This window comes from Amphibalanus amphitrite, unplaced genomic scaffold (assembly GCF_019059575.1).
Source record: "Amphibalanus amphitrite isolate SeventyFive unplaced genomic scaffold, NRLGWU_Aamphi_draft 001288F_arrow, whole genome shotgun sequence".
Taxonomy (NCBI): Eukaryota; Metazoa; Arthropoda; class Thecostraca; order Balanomorpha; family Balanidae; genus Amphibalanus; species Amphibalanus amphitrite.
The window spans coordinates 151,334-167,724 of record NW_024882781.1 but is presented as its reverse complement, the minus strand read 5'-3'; the positions used below and the strand labels follow the sequence as shown (position 1 = coordinate 167,724).

Below are 16,391 nucleotides of genomic sequence, written 5' to 3'. Positions count from 1 at the left end.
CAGCCAAGGTCACGGTGAATGACGCCGGGAAGGGCTGCAGGCTGACCGCGGCTCGTGACAATGGGCATCGGACACGGGCACGGGAGCTGGGGACCAGGGGGAGTATAACAACCGGAGACTAGACACTGGACGGGCGGCATGGAACAGGGGACAGGGGACAGGGGACAGGGGACAGGGGACAGGGGACAGGGGACAGGGGACAGGGGACAGGGGACACTGGACAGGCGACAGGGGACAGGGGACAGGGGACAGGGGACAGGGACAGGGACAGGGGACAGCGGACAGGGACAGGGACAGCGGACAGGGGACAGGGGACAGGGGACAGGGGACAGGGGACAGGGGACAGGGGACAGGGGACAGGGGACAGGGGACAGGGGACAGGGGACAGGGGACATGGACAGGGGACAGGGGACAGGGGACAAAGGACAGGGGACAGGGGACACTGGACAGGCGACAGGGGACAGGGGACAGGGGACAGGGACAGGGACAGGGGACAGGGGACAGCGGACAGGGACAGGGACAGCGGACAGGGGACAGGGGACAGGGACAGGGGACAGGGGACAGGGGACAGGGGACAGGGGACAGGGGACAGGCGACAGGGGACAGGGGACAGGGGACAGGGACAGGGACAGGGGACAGCGGACAGCGGACAGGGACAGGGACAGCGGACAGGGGACAGGGGACAGGGACAGGGGACAGGGGACAGGGGGCAGGGGACAGGGGACAGGGGACAGGGGACAGGGGACAGGGGACAGGGGACAGGGGACAGGGGACAGGGGACAGGGGACAGGGGACAGGGGAGGGACAGGGGACAGGGGACAGGGGACAGGCAGAGGGACGATACCGCCCGGAGATTTAACTGAACCGTTTGACTGAAGACACCGGATGGCCAGACTGGACAGCTCAGAAATTGGACAGTAGACAGCGAGAGCTATAACACTCGGCAGTGGGAACTGGCCAGCGGACGGCTACTCGTAATGGTGGACGATAGTGTCCGGTAATCGTCCCCACGCACTCACCCTATTGAGTAGGGTGATTATGCACATATGACAAGCCATCTTTGACGTGGAGCCGGATGCTACAAGCGATACCGTTAAGCGATACCGTTATCTATAGCGTTTAGTGGGATTAGGATAAAAACAAAGCTCAAGACACAAAAGAGTGATGCATTGGAGAGAACCCGTGACGAACAATGACAACCGATAGGCAATGATATCTGTCACACAAATCACAGTTGGGGTTTAATGAGAACATCGGGGAAGTTTTGCCGGTGGTCGTGACGTTTTCAAAATGAGTCATTACAACAGACTTCAGAACCCAAGGTGTCTTTTTCAATATCAGTCAAGTATATGAGTAAATATTCGATTCAGAAACTGATATGGGTGGCAAAGTGACGTTATGGCACTGTGAAAGTGTAAAGGGTATGCACATGATCTCGTTACATGAAACGTGAGGCGATGGTGACGGCGCCAGTCACGGGCTTTAGCTTAGCGCGCACCTCCCCCTGGCCCTGCAGGCCTTTAATCACTCCTTCCCCCTATAAAATCATCATGCGGCCTCAGCCCTTAATGTTAATCCATCTCTGATAGTCATGCTGCATTCTGCCGCTTCACCTCTCCTCGATCTCCCCTTCCCTGCTTATACTCCATGACCTTCAAGCTCCCCGATTTCAGTGTTTATTTCCCAGCATGTCAGCGTTCGGAGCTCATCTGCATGCAGAGAGCTGGGGGCTGTTAGCAAGGACTGGCCTCAGAGATGACGCGAGAGGGGCGTCATCCTCGTTGAAGCAGCCATCATCGGACATCCATCACGTATCTCTTCAGCCCCGTCCCTAGTCCTTTGCACCAGGCACCCATTCACCAGCCCCCAGCCCTTAAATCCAACTCCAGGCCCAGTTTCACCAAGTGCGGTAAACTCAATTTGGGGTAAAATACCAAACTACCCCACTAGGTAACTAGAAAAATATTACCCCAAAATTGTGTTTACTTAACTTGGTGCCATTAGGCACTTAGTCCAATCTCACCAAGTGCGGTAAACTCAATTTTAGGGCAGTATTTTTGTAGTTACATAGTGGGGTAGTTTGGTATTTTACCCCAAATTGAGTTTACCGCACTTGGGCCCAGGTCCCAGTTCACAGCTCCTATCCCCAAGCCGCCCACGCTAGTACCATGCCCCCAGACCCTAGTCCCAGCATCCAGCCCCCCCCCCTTCCAGCTCCCAGCCCCAGCTCCCAGGTCCTGGCCCCCAGCCCCCAGACCCCAGCCCCCAGCTCGACCCCAGCCCGGGTGGAGCGCTGCATACTGGCGGCGGTGACATAGCGTGCGCGGCATGGACTCTGTCACTGATGCTGTAAGTATGATCATTCACTGGTCGTAACAAGGTGTAAAGTTCAGTGCCGGACAGCCCTTCAGTTGGATCCCGTTGCAATGCATTACCTTTTGAATGCACATCAGACAGTTTGATCCAATCGGATGGAATTCGTGTCATGCGCGGAGCTTTTTGCAGATGTTGATGGGCCAATTTAAACTCAATGCCGATAACAAATACGTGCAGATAAGAACAAAAATCACTGCCGATCGCTAAATACCTTTGGATAACAAGATAATGTTTAAATGTGCAGACGTTTATTCTATCACAACCAACAGTAGGGTTGGTAAATCTCAAGGAATGCTGGGCTCAATATTTATGTGCATCCGAGTTACAGAAGACTTATATGAGTTTGTGGAAAGAAAGTCTTCAGCCTGCACAAAAATAACTTAATAAATTATCCAGACAAGGATAACTGGCTGTGGGCTCGTTGCTCGGTCGTCAGCCACCTGAAGTCATTTGGGGAGGCTCTGTCGAGGTCACCTGCTGCACGGGGTATGTGCCGGTCGGCAGCCGAGGGGAACCAGTTCTGTAGCTCAGACACCGGAGTACCTCTGCCGGCTCAGCGCGCGTGCCAAACGCCACCGGAGGAAGCCTCGGAGCCGATCATATCACAGATCAAAATCCAGGTGACCTCGGCTGGAGGTATCACTCGCATGGAGGAAAGACTCATTTTTGGCCAGTCTGATTTTCTGCTTTTGAGTTAGGAATGATGAAACATAAGCCTTATATTATGCATGACATGTTTAACTAGAATTCCCGCTACAGCCGTCAGAACCAGAGATTGGCATCTGTCCTTTGGTCTTAGACAGTAATTTGGGGCAGATTAGCCCCACCAGTCTGAATAAGCTGCTCTGACGCGGTAAATGGCGACACGGGTGGGAGAGGCACAGTATGGCGCTGATTGCCATAGTGAGCAGTGAGCACTGAGCACAGACATTTCTGCTAAATAATTGTTTGGATCTAGGCAGCGTGTCTTTATATCTAGGGTCATGGGTGAGTTTTGTATCGATAGATTCCCTTAAAAAAAGACCGTCCAAATGGTTATGTTAAAAAAATGCATTAAAGAGGCAAAAAATGCAACAAAATACTTCCAAGCAACCGTCTAATTAGAGAGCGTTTGCTTGTGTTAAAACAGAAGAAACATTGTTTTAAATGAATTGTTGATTTACGGCAATACCTACTACCTGCAAAACAAAGATATTGACATCATATCGAGCTTCAACCTGGGTCAATAAAACTTTTGGCCCAATTAAGGAACATCACTAGAAACCATCAGGACACTGCGCACTGCACTGTGAATGCGTCAGTCACAGGCCATAAGAAATCAGCACAAACAGTCTGGCCCTAAGAACAGACAAACAGTCTGACTAGCGGTTTGAGCAGCGCGGCACGGTGTGTGCCCCGGTGTTCCGTCACGGCTCCGTCGGCAGCCAGGGCCGCGCCGTGTTGTGAGGCACCAAGGTCACGGCAGGCAGACCCACCGTGACACGAGGGGCGGCGCCGGGCGGCACTCTGACTGAGCGCCGGGCGGCACTCTGACTGAGCGCCGGCGGCACTCTGACTGCGGCCGGGCGGCACTCTGACTGCGGCCGGGCGGCACTCTGACTGCGGCCGGGCGGCACTCTGACTGCGGCCGGGCAGCACTCTGACTGAGCACCGGGCGGCACTGACTGAGCACCGGGCGGCACTCTGACTGCGGCCGGGCGGCACTCTGACTGCGGCCGGGCGGCACTCTGACTGCGGCCGGGCGGCACTCTGACTGAGCGCCGGGCGGCACTCTGACTGAGCACCGGGCGGCACTCTGACTGCGGCCGGGCGGCACTCTGACTGCGGCCGGGCGGCACTCTGACTGAGCGCCGGGCGGCACTCTGACTGCGGCCGGGCGGCACCGCTGCAGAGGCGGAGTGCCGTCCGCACACTCAGGATCCATTAGCATCGGTCGGAGAGGTTCGGAACAATGCTATCACAGCCACAGCTCGGCAGGACTGTGGTCTCGTGTGCAATAATGCACGAGTGTTGCAACGTTTTGTTCTTGGGATTTTCCTGAAAATGAAGCATCATTTTGCATGTTCATGCAATCGTAAAATCCGACGGTGTGAGACTGTGGTTTGGGGCTTCAAGAAATCTGACAATGGAGATTGGAAAGATAAATTCAATGAACAAGACAAAGTGTTGAGTTTTTAGCCGGCATGGCGGCGGCAGCTGCCGACGGCACAACATTTTAAGCTACCCATTTCCATACTGGTGTGGTGTGAGGTAGAGTGGTGTTGAAGGAATTCTTTGCAAACCGCAAAGGAGAAAGTCGATAATTTCTCATGCATTTTGTCACTATAATAGGCGGCGATACGGCTGAGTCGTTATAAGCCTGACACATACCTATATCCGATAGGGCCTTCTGAGTGTTCCATTCAAACCAGAAATTTTAGTTTCGCATTTAAATATGGAACGAGTACCTAATCTTTAGACACCTTATGTGGCAATTGGTATGTCTAAGAAAAACTAGTTAAGATATTTGTAGCAGTATCCAGAGATCCTACGACAACCATAAAATGCATTTATCACACTCATATAGCAAGTCAATCCAGCCCTAGATAATGAAAAATGTGGGATTTTCCGCTGGGACGGACCGTCCGATCAAAAGCCGACTGTGGCTGCCAGCCAACATCTTCTCGCGCGATCTCATGACTGGAGCCACATTCCTCCCCAGTATTAAGGTTAGGCGACAGTGACGGGCCCGTACATAAGCCAAACGTGACCTCAAAACCTCCACCGCTTCACCGGAGAGACACGACCACAATGGAATTCCAGCCAAATGAACGCCAATACCAAGTATAAATAACCCAAACTCTGGCAGGAGAGATGAGTAGGTGGTGTGCGACAATGCACCCACACAATGACCATTACCCACAACATTAGAATCGCAAGATATTGTGTTTTTAAGTACTAGAAAGCAGAAATGGGAGTAATTGAGCAGTTTCAGCACTGATAACACAGTTTTCGATACTCTCGTGCTAATGACTAGCCGTCTCATAAACGGCCGTGATTGCTCCAATTAACCTTACACCTATAGGGAGCTGTAACCGTGCCGGGAACGGCACTGGGATGGGGCTGTAACAGGGCCAAAAGAACTACCTATAACCGCATTGAGAGAGAGAGAGAGAGAGAGAGAGAGAGAGAGAGAGAGAGAGAGAGAGAGGGAGAGGGAGAGAGAGAGAAGTGGAGAGGGAGAGAGAGAAAGAGAGAGAAGTGGAGAGGGAGTGACTACCGCGGTGAATAACCGTACCGACGGGAGAGTCAATAACCGTACCGGCGATGTGATGGCCGTGACAAAGCCGTCCGACGCGAAGACGTTGCCTTGCTCGGGCAGCCCCTCCCTGAGCAGTCGCTCCATCTCCTTTAGATGGCCCATCCGCTTCCTGTCGCGCAGCGCCTCCAGCTCCATCTTGGACATCTTGCGCGCGGGCGTGGGCGAGCCGCGTGGCTTGTATCTCGCCACCTCTCCGCCGGCGGCGGGCGTCACCTTCCGCTGGTAGGTCCCGCGGCCGCCGTCCCCGGCAACGTCCCCCGACGAGCTGCTGGGAGAGATGCCCGGAGAGCCGCGGGGAGAGTCTCTGGGAGAGCCCCTGGGAGAGCCCCTGGGAGAAGCTCGGGGAGAAGCTCGTGGCGAAACTCGGGGCGAACCTCGAGGTGACGCTCTGGGCGAAGCTCTGGAGGAGTCATCACTGGCGTCCGGGCCGCCGGTGGTGGGCACCTCGAGCCGTCCGCCGTCCACCACCACACCGTTCAGCTGCGCGCCGTCCTCCATCGTGTACCGCGCACCGCAGGCACAGCCGAGCGCCGTCTCCTGCGCGTGCCAGCCACGCCGTCTCCGCCGGTACTGGCGGTCCGGTCCGTCCGACTGCGGCGGCCGACCGCGGCCGGTCCGGCGCGCCGCGCTGACGTCATCGCACCCCGGCGGGAAGACCTGCCGCCGCCGCCGCCGGACCGGAGTGTCCCGATCCCCGGGTTCTGATCACCGGCACGAGCCGAGGGCTACTCGGTGAGCAGCACCGGAGATACACCGGAGATAGGTACTCCTCCGGGTGCTGTCAGTCGTCCCGTTTCCATTCAGCTCATCTCCCTAAACGGTGACATTATATTATCCCCAGAAGCATTCCCCAGCTGGTTCACCTTTTCATTTCTGCTTCATCGTTTCATCTCCATCGCGGTCATATTGTCATATGTCACATCATCATGTCACACCACCCAATTATCGGTAACGCATGTTGATGTGACAAGTTCTATAACATGTCATCGGCAATTACATGTCATATCATATCCGCTATTTAGTAATATTTTATACCTACCCGCCATCAGGCCTCTTTTTATAAGGCCCGATGTACAGTCCACAGCAGAAGTAATGTGTGGTTTCAGTCATGGGTATGTTCTGCTTCTGAAGCTTAGGAACGATTAGCCAGACTACAATGAAACTTTGAATGTAGCTTATATGTATCGTCACCCTTGCAGCTGCAACTTTAGCTATTGACATCTTCTTTTCGATCACTCCGCATTTAACAATCGCCAGTCAAAGCCAACCGTTGAGATTGGTAAAACCCTACCTTACTTTTGCGGTGGGCTGTACCTTTCTGCTTATCCTGTTCGTATCTTCTCTCCACGACTGTTTCGCCCCAATATATCCACTGTACAGCCTCTTTTGCCGAACTGTTCCTTTTCTACACTTGCTCTTTCCAGCCCCTCAGCTCTCCTTTGCATACTTTACGATATTTCTTTGTGATAAATGGTTTCGCCTGCACGGTTGGTCTATCTCTATTTCTTTATTTCATCCTTTTAATCTATACTTCCATTCTGCTGTGCCCGTTTCGTCCGCTTTGCCTCAATTTCTCGTCCCGGTGAGCTCGTATTCGTATATTCGTATATTAGTTCAGACATCACAAATGCTGTAAAGCCCTGGTGATGGTAGTACCTAACTATCGATATTCTATCTACAGCATATGTAAGGCAGGGTGGAACAACTTGAACAGGGCGGGGCAATTCGATAACAGTTGGCCAGGGGTGGACAAATGTGCCGAGTTGGGGTAGCACGAGTCTTCCCAATTCCACGCCGGCTGCGCCGGCTTGGCTTTGGAGCCGCACCAGGCGGCGGAGGTCAAGGTCACCGCTAGGGCGGCGGGGGATTTGCTGCGCCCGTGCAACCCCAACTCGGCATATTTCTCCACCCCTGCAGTTGGCCCAAATGAAACTACGGGAAAACTGCTAGGCTACAACCAAAGCCAGTTACGGAAATGGTCGTCATTCCCTGGCGAAAATTATCGCAATCGGGCCCAGACTTGCGGTACAGCACCTCTCCCACAATCCCATCCGGACCAACCATGCTCAAATCACCCCACCCCATTCAAATTAAACCACCCTACCCTATACGTCGTCGCACATGAAAATAGCATGCTACACATACACATTCACAGATATCACACACATTGTCACATCACGGTAACACAATAATTTCATATTTCGTACATCTTGGAATGCTTAGCCAGTCAATTCTTTAAAAGTTCCTGAAAATCTTTGAAACAATTGACTTCAACTCCCATCAGCTCCCATCCCATTCCCTTGGCGTTTTCCTCCTTCTCTTCGCTCTCTTCTCTGCTCTCTCCCTCTCTCTCTCTCTCTCTCTCTCTCTCTCTCTCTCTCTCTCTCTCCTCTCGTTCCTTCTCTCCCCTTCTTGCTCACGCTCATACATGACAGAGACACACCTCGTGATGTTTGGTGCATAGTGCACACCTCCCCACTCCCTGTACCATCTGCTGGATCCGCCTCTGCGCAGCGGACGCCCCGCCGCGCTGCCGACCGCTGCCGTCTTGGCGGCACACGACCGGTTACCGCGATCCAGCAGATTCCGGTATACCTACGGCGATTACAGATCTGCCTGGCCAAAGAGGGCGGCCTATGATCTGTTGCACGCCACTTGGGCTAAACAGACAACCTCGTGTCAGCTGTTGCTGTCCGTGCATGCTGTGGCTTTTCATTCTGGAGGGGAAAGTTTCGCTGAAAGTTGTTTTCATCCTTCTGTGATCCTGATATTTTCTAACTTAATTACAACTATTAGGGTGTTTCAACGTGTCGTCGCCACCACACCATCCACAAAAAGTCAATGAAATGCGTAGGTAAATACTAAAGCATTTGCATCTTTTGTAAGTGGAAATTAGCTTGAAAACCCAGTGGTTATTACGTCACCGTGATTCATATTGGCCGTGAAGGCCGCCCACGTCACACATTCCTTCCATGAAAACATTACTATTGGTGAGGCTAAAAACAAATGCTCATGGGTATGATTATGGCTATGGTGACTGCTCCAGCTAACTTCCTGAACGTGCATTCAATATTGGCAAGAGACATGTCCAATATCCATCAACTGCAAGCCAGGAGAATGGGCATTTATAACGCCTCCATGTGAGTTTCCTATTCTGAGCATGAACGCTTATCCGTTTTGATTAGCCAGGGCAGCACTGCCATGCAATCTGTAGCTGTAAAAATGCAAATATCCAGTCTTAAAAGAAACACGTTAACGGTTCATCAAACATCAGACGTATCTGCGCGTCATTGGTCCTCTTCAACGGCGTTTACACACATCCCTAATTATTCATCCTCAGTACTTAACATGTTCGCAGTCTGCTCGTCAATACTTAGCCATAGGCAGCATGAATCATGTTATCTATGACTTGACGCATAAAAATGGATAGTGCTAGCTATACGGCGAAGCCATTATGCAGCCGCAACTGGCGGATCACCTGTTGTTTAGAAGCACATAATGACACGGTGGAATATTATCCAGCAGGCGAGCGTTGAACACAGCCGTGGGTTTCCCTCCCGCAGTCACGACGCCTGTTCCGGCGGTCGGCTGTTAAAAAATTGTCCTCCAAGAAAACGGACCTTACTGGCTAAGTGAAGGAGCAAATATAGCAATATGCGCGTTTGTCGCATACCAAGTTATGTGTCTGTGTGCCTGCGTCAATCAATGTGTCATTCTATGTGTCAACCTATGTGTTAATCTATACCTAATGTGTCATCATCTACGTCAGCTATTCGCGCTATGAAGACACGCAGAAGTTCTTTAGCTGTTTAATCAACTTCCTCTTACCCTTGTGAAAATGGTTTGCATGCCCTTGCAGACGGGTATGCAGTCATGCTCGGGTGTTTATTCCAATTACGAAACATTTACGCAAAGAGTTTGTTCATCGTCGTACTAGAAATAAATCTCACATGGGCCTGCACTTCCGCTCTGTGGTAATGCATTGTGCTAAAGGTTCGCTCTTCCAGTAAAGAAGGAATCGTTCATCTTCCATTGACGTTGTGCCGACTGCGTAAAACGGCCAGCCTCCGCGAGTGATGCAATCTGTGCCTACGTCAGGGGCGCGCCCGGCGCTCTCCACCGTTCCGCGGCGGCGGTCTTTCCCACCGAGACGGCACCCGCGCCGCGCCTCTGTACCGAGGGGACCGCAGAGCACAAAGACACAGCGTCAATACACCGCGGGGCTGGCAGGGTGCGCTGTTTGCAGTTACTGGCTATTGGTGTTTGTAAGAACTGTTTGCTCTTACATGCAATAAAAAGTGGCTGCATCATATTCAGAAATAAGAAGCCGCGAGCTCAAATGGAGCGCGGTCAGCGTTAAACACCATCTCCACAGCATTGGAAGCTGATCACTGCTCAGTGTTCAACTAAAAGTCAGGTGCGTGGTACCCGCGCTTTCCATGACCATGCGACACGCTTTATCCCGTACAGTTATCCGGTTTCAGCGGGCTACTGCGCAGCTTGAGTCATACATCAGTACAGCGCCGGTTACAGAGAACGAGACATGAATATGGGATGTGGTGAGAGAGATCTGTGGTCTGCACAACGGCGACAATGGATTGGCGACATACAGAGGGGGGGGGGGGAAGCCGACAGACACACTACACATATAGGGTACATGGGCAGTGTGCAAAGTGTACATTGTGCACGGATGTGCAGTGGCAGACGACCCCCGGGCCTGAACTGTCGGATAAATCAGTCAGCTGCGCCAAGCGTTGATATTAATTGGGACATTCGTGATGGGTCCGATCGGAACTGGAAAACAATAGGTGTTGAAAGGGCTGCAATAGATTCACACAAGTGTGCCTATAAGCACTACCAGCGTAAATAAGAAGCATTAATAGATTAAAGCCGCTTTAAAACAGTATATGCTTTCATTCTAAAAAAATTAAACCTCTAAATGACCTTTTGAAAACGCATTCGCAGACATTTGCATAAGAAGCATGAATTCCACCATCACATTTGAGGAAGAGGCGCATTTTGATATGCAGAGTCAGATCCAGCATCCGGTCGCTGTGCAACACATGCGCATTCCAACATCTTCAACCGAGCAGTCATCAAAGATCGCGCCACCGATCAAATCAGAATCTGGATATCTTTCTAGTTGAGGTTTATTTGCCATTGGGTCTACAGTGCAGGGATATTTCTATCTCGCACTCCTCTGAGATGCAAAGATAAGAATGTGTTATCTCTGCATCCCTCTGAGATGCGAAGATAAGGTCTCGAGGGTTCATAGCTAAAAATCAAGAGTTCAAGTGATGATGGGTCAATAACCGAACCATTTTTAACGGTTGTTTGTCTATGAAATTTATGAATATATATTACTGAACGGCTCTGGGAAAGAAAAATGGAAACCGAGGTCTTTAAAAAATTGTAGGCACGAGGCGTAGCCGAGTGCCGGAGATTTTTTGAAGACCGAGGTTTCCATTTTTCTTCCCAGAGCAAGTTCAGTAAGATATTTCCCATACGTCGTTTAATATCTATTCAGAAACTCACAATTTAATTATTGAAATCACCTTTTTAAGAGTTTTATCAAAAAATCACCAGAACTGTAGGTCATCAACCCGTGCCGGAAAACAGTGCAGGAAAGATCACGTGCAAATGTTTCCCGCACGGCTAGGATAATGCTAAAGGGATATCTCGGCGTATGGGAAATAAATACAAAATACTCTAAATCTATTTTTACATAGATGAATACATTTGAATATGATATTTAAATAATTAAGAATAAACCTCAACATAGAAAGATATAGGATTCCTCATGGATCACTCGTGGAAGATCGGATATCTTTTCCTCGCGTGTAACAGAAAAACCTCGCTCCTTCGTCGCTCGGTTTTTCAGTAACCCGCTTGGAAAAGATATCCTTATCTTCCACTCGGAGCCATGAAGAATCCTCTATATATTGTTAACGTCACCAAAGATCCTATCAAAGGCTGCGAAACCCGTTACGAAACAAAAACTATGCAAGCAGAGGTAAACAGAACAACGGCGTCTCAGGAATGGAAAGCGACTGATGCTCGAGTTACATACCAGCAAGGCCATATCATACCAGTGTTTCGAAATCATTCCAGATGCTTTGCCATGCTGGTGTAGTTAGCGAGAAAAGTCTCAAATTTTCAATCAGTCCGTCAGTGCTCTTTTGATTGGTGAACATCTGGTCAACAAACGACATCTACAAAGTACCGAAAAATGGCCTGCAAGGCTCTTCATCACATACATTACATTGCTATTATATATTTAGTTACAACGAGTTCTGCTGAAAGGAAGAAGAGAGAGAGAGAGAGAGAGAGAGAGAGAGAGAGAGAGAGAGAGAGAGAGAGAGAGAGAGAGAGAGAGAGAGAAAGAGAGAGAGAGAGAGAGAGAGAGAGAGAAAGAGGAAGAGATAGAGACAGATACAGAGACAGAAACAGAGAGAGACAGAGAGAGAGGGAGGGATGATAGAGAGAATAAGAGAGAGGGAGAGAGGATGGAGAGAAAAGAAAGATAACGAAAGGGAGAGAGAGAGGGAGAGAGAGACAGAAAGGGAGTGAGCGGGAGGAAAGAGAGAGGAGACGGAAGAGATGAATGGAAAAGGCGTTTTCTTCTCACCAGTCCCCTTCAACACACGCCTGACTGTTAATTTAGTAAAATTTGGATAGAGAATCGGCAAATCTCTGCCCAGGCACGTACACAGATGCACACAGTCGCGGGTCATGACTGGTGGAGAACCAAGGACAACAATGCCGACTGTGGCTGGCGGGGATCACTGTTTTACATACTCGGACGTATTTTATGGATGAATTACGGACTGAGTCACAATCAGAGTTACGGTTTGAGTCACGATTGAAGTCACGATCAGAGTCAAAGAGATTTCGCGGTGCTAAACGAGTCACAGTAGTCAGAGGCCTTCTGCTTCCGGCACGTCAAGGTGGTGAGTTCCGGCGAGGCCAGAACAAATCCCGGCAAGGGCCGGTGTTTCCCGGCAGTTTTTCAGCAGAGTGCGCGGTGCAATAAAACAAACTCTGCCTTTTACCGTCTCTCCCCTTTGTTTACAGGTGTCCGACCACGACACGGCAAACAAGAGAAGTGGACAAACAGTGATGTCAGTTTAGGTATCCTTCAAAGGCGTGTCAGCTCTGATAAGGTACAAAATATCGACAAAAAATATCGACAATCTCGAACATGAAAATATAATGGGAAAATCGTTATTTACAAACAAACGTATTTAATTTACTTTGCTACACCTCAAGTCGACATTTAGCACTTACAAGTGATTTTAATGTCACACTATCAACAGCGTCATATTGAATGACATCAGTCCTGTATCAAAAGTAAAATGCGATACCGTCTATTATAACCGGTCAGTCAGACTCCGCCTCCGACGGTTATTCACGGTGTTTAGCTCGTGGGGAGGCATGCTTCACCGAGCGGCCTTCAGCTGAATGTGAAACGGCTCACGACCGCCAGTCGTAACGACACGCCAATCGGCAGCTGCATTGGCGTGCAGGTGGGAGGGCCACCAATTGCTCTAGCCGGCGGGCCAGGAAGCAGTGCAGAGCGTGATAACGCCACAGAAATCCATCGACGAGGTATCACCCGGGTCTGATCGTGCCATCTGATCTCTGGGTGAGCTATGTTGTTGAGGTAAATGATCCGTTAAAAGGCAATTTTATCGTAGGTACCAAGAAGCAATGAGAGGATATGGCTCATGCTAACGGTGGTGTTATGTTGTCCCACATATCTTCGAAATCTACAAACCTTTGTCGGCGTGACTGCAGCTTACAACGACGCATCTCACCGCAATAAAGCAGCTTTAGAGCTAAACAGACGTGATTAATATCAACCCTCTGAATTTCTATCATCATGTCCTTTGAAATGCATGTTAGTATACCATGAGGTAGCTTGAAATTTGAGAGCAGTCGCTGGCTTGCATTATACTTGGTAGTGGGCGCAAAATGGCCTTAGTAGTCGGCGCGCCCTAAAGCCCCAGTTAACAACAACAACAAGCATTATACTTGGCGAGCTGTATCTAACACTGCATAAGCGCTGAGCACTAACAGTGGATATAGAAAATGTAAATACCAGTAAAACGCCTTTTGGGCGAAGAACAAGCGAGCGAGATAGTGAGCCCTGCACGTGCGTAAGGGCGAGAGGGTACTTCCAACGGGCTTGTGCAAAGCACCCTTCTAACCGGTCGCTAGCGATGTGCCAAATTTGAACGCAATCGGCCCAGTCGTTCCTGAGATCTGGAAGCGGCATTCTGCACGTGCGCACGTGCAAACGGGGTCCAAAATGACTTTTGCACGGCACCCTACTAACCGGTCCCCAACCGTGTACCAAATTTGAGCGCAATCGGCCCAGCCGTTCTCGAGATCTGGAAACGCCCCCTGCACGTGCGCACGTACAGTAGCACCCTAACCGCAACACATGGGAATGCATTGCCTGGTGGGTGCCTACCTGTATGCCAAGTTTCAGCGAAATCGCCCCAGTAATTACCGAGTTACTGAAATGGGAACAAATTTGGCACCTCTTCTTTTTGTATTTTGCACGTGCAGTGGGGGTCACTCACATAGATCAAGAGTATCCGACCTTTGGTAGAAGGGATGCAGCTACCCTATAAAAATTACCGCAAGACAATCGCTCAAGCCGCTGCTGAGATATGGGCCTCTCAAAATCACTACTTTTGCAAAACTGCTTGAACACCCTTGACTTTTCACGTGGCACGTGCCACGACGGTCACTGAGATGTATCAAAAGTAGTCAATTACGGGGTAGAAGGGATGGGGCTACCCAGCAAAAAAGACCGCAGGCCAATCGGTCCAGCGGTTGCTGAGATATAAGCCTCTCAAAAGCGTTACAGGCCGGGCCGGGCCGGGCCGGGCCGCTCATACTGAGATTTTTCCGTTATATTGAAAAGACTTCGCTTCGCTCGCTGCGCTCGCTCGCTCGTAATAAATGCCGAAAAATCGGGCGTTAGCGAATATTGACCTATCCAAAAGACCCCGATGGAAGCTTACAACCAGTAAAACGCCTTTTGGGCGAAGAACGAGCGAGCGAGATAGTGAGCCCTGCACGTGTGGAAGGGCGAGAGGGTACTTCCAACGGGCTTGTGCAAAGCACCCTTCTAACCGGTCGCTAGCGGTGTGCCAAATTTGAACGCAATCGGCCCAGCCGTTCCTGAGATCTGGAAACGGCATTCTGCACGTGCGCACGTGCAAACGGGGTCCAAAACGACTTTTGCACGGCGCCCTACTAACCGGTCCCCAACCGTGTACCAAATTTGAGCGCAATCGGCCCAGCCGTTCTCGAGATCTGGAAACGCCCCCTGCACGTGCGCACGTGCAGTAGCACCCTAACCGCCACACATGGGAATGCATCGCCTGGTGGGTGCCTACCTGTATGCCAAGTTTCAGCGAAATCGCCCCAGTAATTACCGAGTTACTGAAATGGGAACAAATTTGGCACCTCTTCTTTTTGTATTTTGCACGTGCAGTGGGGGTCACTCACATAGATCAAGAGTATCCGACCTTTGGTAGAAGGGATGCAGCTACACTATAAAAATTACCGCAAGACAATCGCTCTAGCCGCTGCTGAGATATGAGCCTCTCAAAATCACTACTTTTGCAAAACTGCTTGAACACCCTTGACTTTTCACGTGGCACGTGCCACGACGGTCACTGAGATGTATCAAAAGTAGTCAATTACGGGGTAGAAGGGATGGGGCTACCCAGCAAAAAAGACCGCAGGCCAATCGGTCCAGCGGTTGCTGAGATATAAGCCTCTCAAAAGCGTTACAGGCCGGGCCGGGCCGGGCCGGGCCGGGCCGCTCATACTGAGATTTTTCCGTTATATTGAAAAGACTTCGCTTCGCTCGCTGCGCTCGCTCGCTCGTAATCAACCCTTCTGGCTCTAATCAGCCCCCTCATATCACACTGTTTCATGGTCAGCAAAAGACACCAGACCACACCAAGAACGGCGTATGGGCATTCGATGCCGGGCCGGCATCTTTATCGACTTTCACTGGCCGCGGCCGCCACTGCGGTTAAATCGCGAATGTAGGCACGGCAAACATCTACAGGTTTGCTGACGGCTGGGTCCGACACACCTGAGTTCTCGCTGGCCAAATACCGGTCCGACCTCCCAGACACCCTGTAGTCTGTACCGAGTGTATTACCGGTCCGACCTCCCAGACACCCTGTACCGAGTGTATTGGAGAGCTCTCAACTAATGCGCCTTACCGTTAGCGAGGCCTTGATGTAGCGGATGACATGCGACAGGCTGGCGCTCAGAATCGTCACTGAAGCCGTCTCTGGCCAGAATTTGGACCCCGTCTGCGACTTGAGCTAAGCGGACTTGGCTAACAAAATAGCTGTAAGCTCCCTGGGAGTGCACTCATGTGCCAAATCCGGTCGTAAAGCCAGAATTCGGTAACGATAAGAGCCAAAATCAGTCCTCACAGCATCATATGGCCTTTATTCCGCGGTCACTTACTAAACTCAGCTGAGATGTTAGTTGGGATGGCGACAGCGGAGTCCACATTTTTTTTGTGCGTGTGAAATACCGACAAATTGCCCCCTAACATCCGAGGGACTGTGCAGTTCATTTGACCCTACTTTTAGCAGTCTCCTCTGACACATACAGTATAAGGCCCTGTTCCATTTGTGGCAGTTTACGTGCCCACAGCATACATTTCAGC

At 50.8% G+C, this 16,391-nt stretch overlaps 1 protein-coding gene across 2 annotated transcripts in view; it reads right to left on the bottom strand.

Moving 5' to 3' along the window:
- The window catches only part of LOC122371887 (NADPH oxidase 5-like), a 60,063-nt gene that overhangs the window by 26,348 nt on the left and 17,324 nt on the right, over positions 1-16,391 (bottom strand). The window contains exon 1 of one of the 2 annotated variants that reach the window (XM_043348653.1): positions 5,678-6,263. The exons of the other annotated variant lie outside the window; for it this stretch is intronic. Coding sequence (XP_043204588.1) covers positions 5,678-6,175 — 498 coding nt within the window. The 5' untranslated portion in view covers positions 6,176-6,263. Of the gene's footprint in view, positions 1-5,677; positions 6,264-16,391 lie in introns of those variants that run through there. 2 annotated transcript variants of the gene reach the window in all.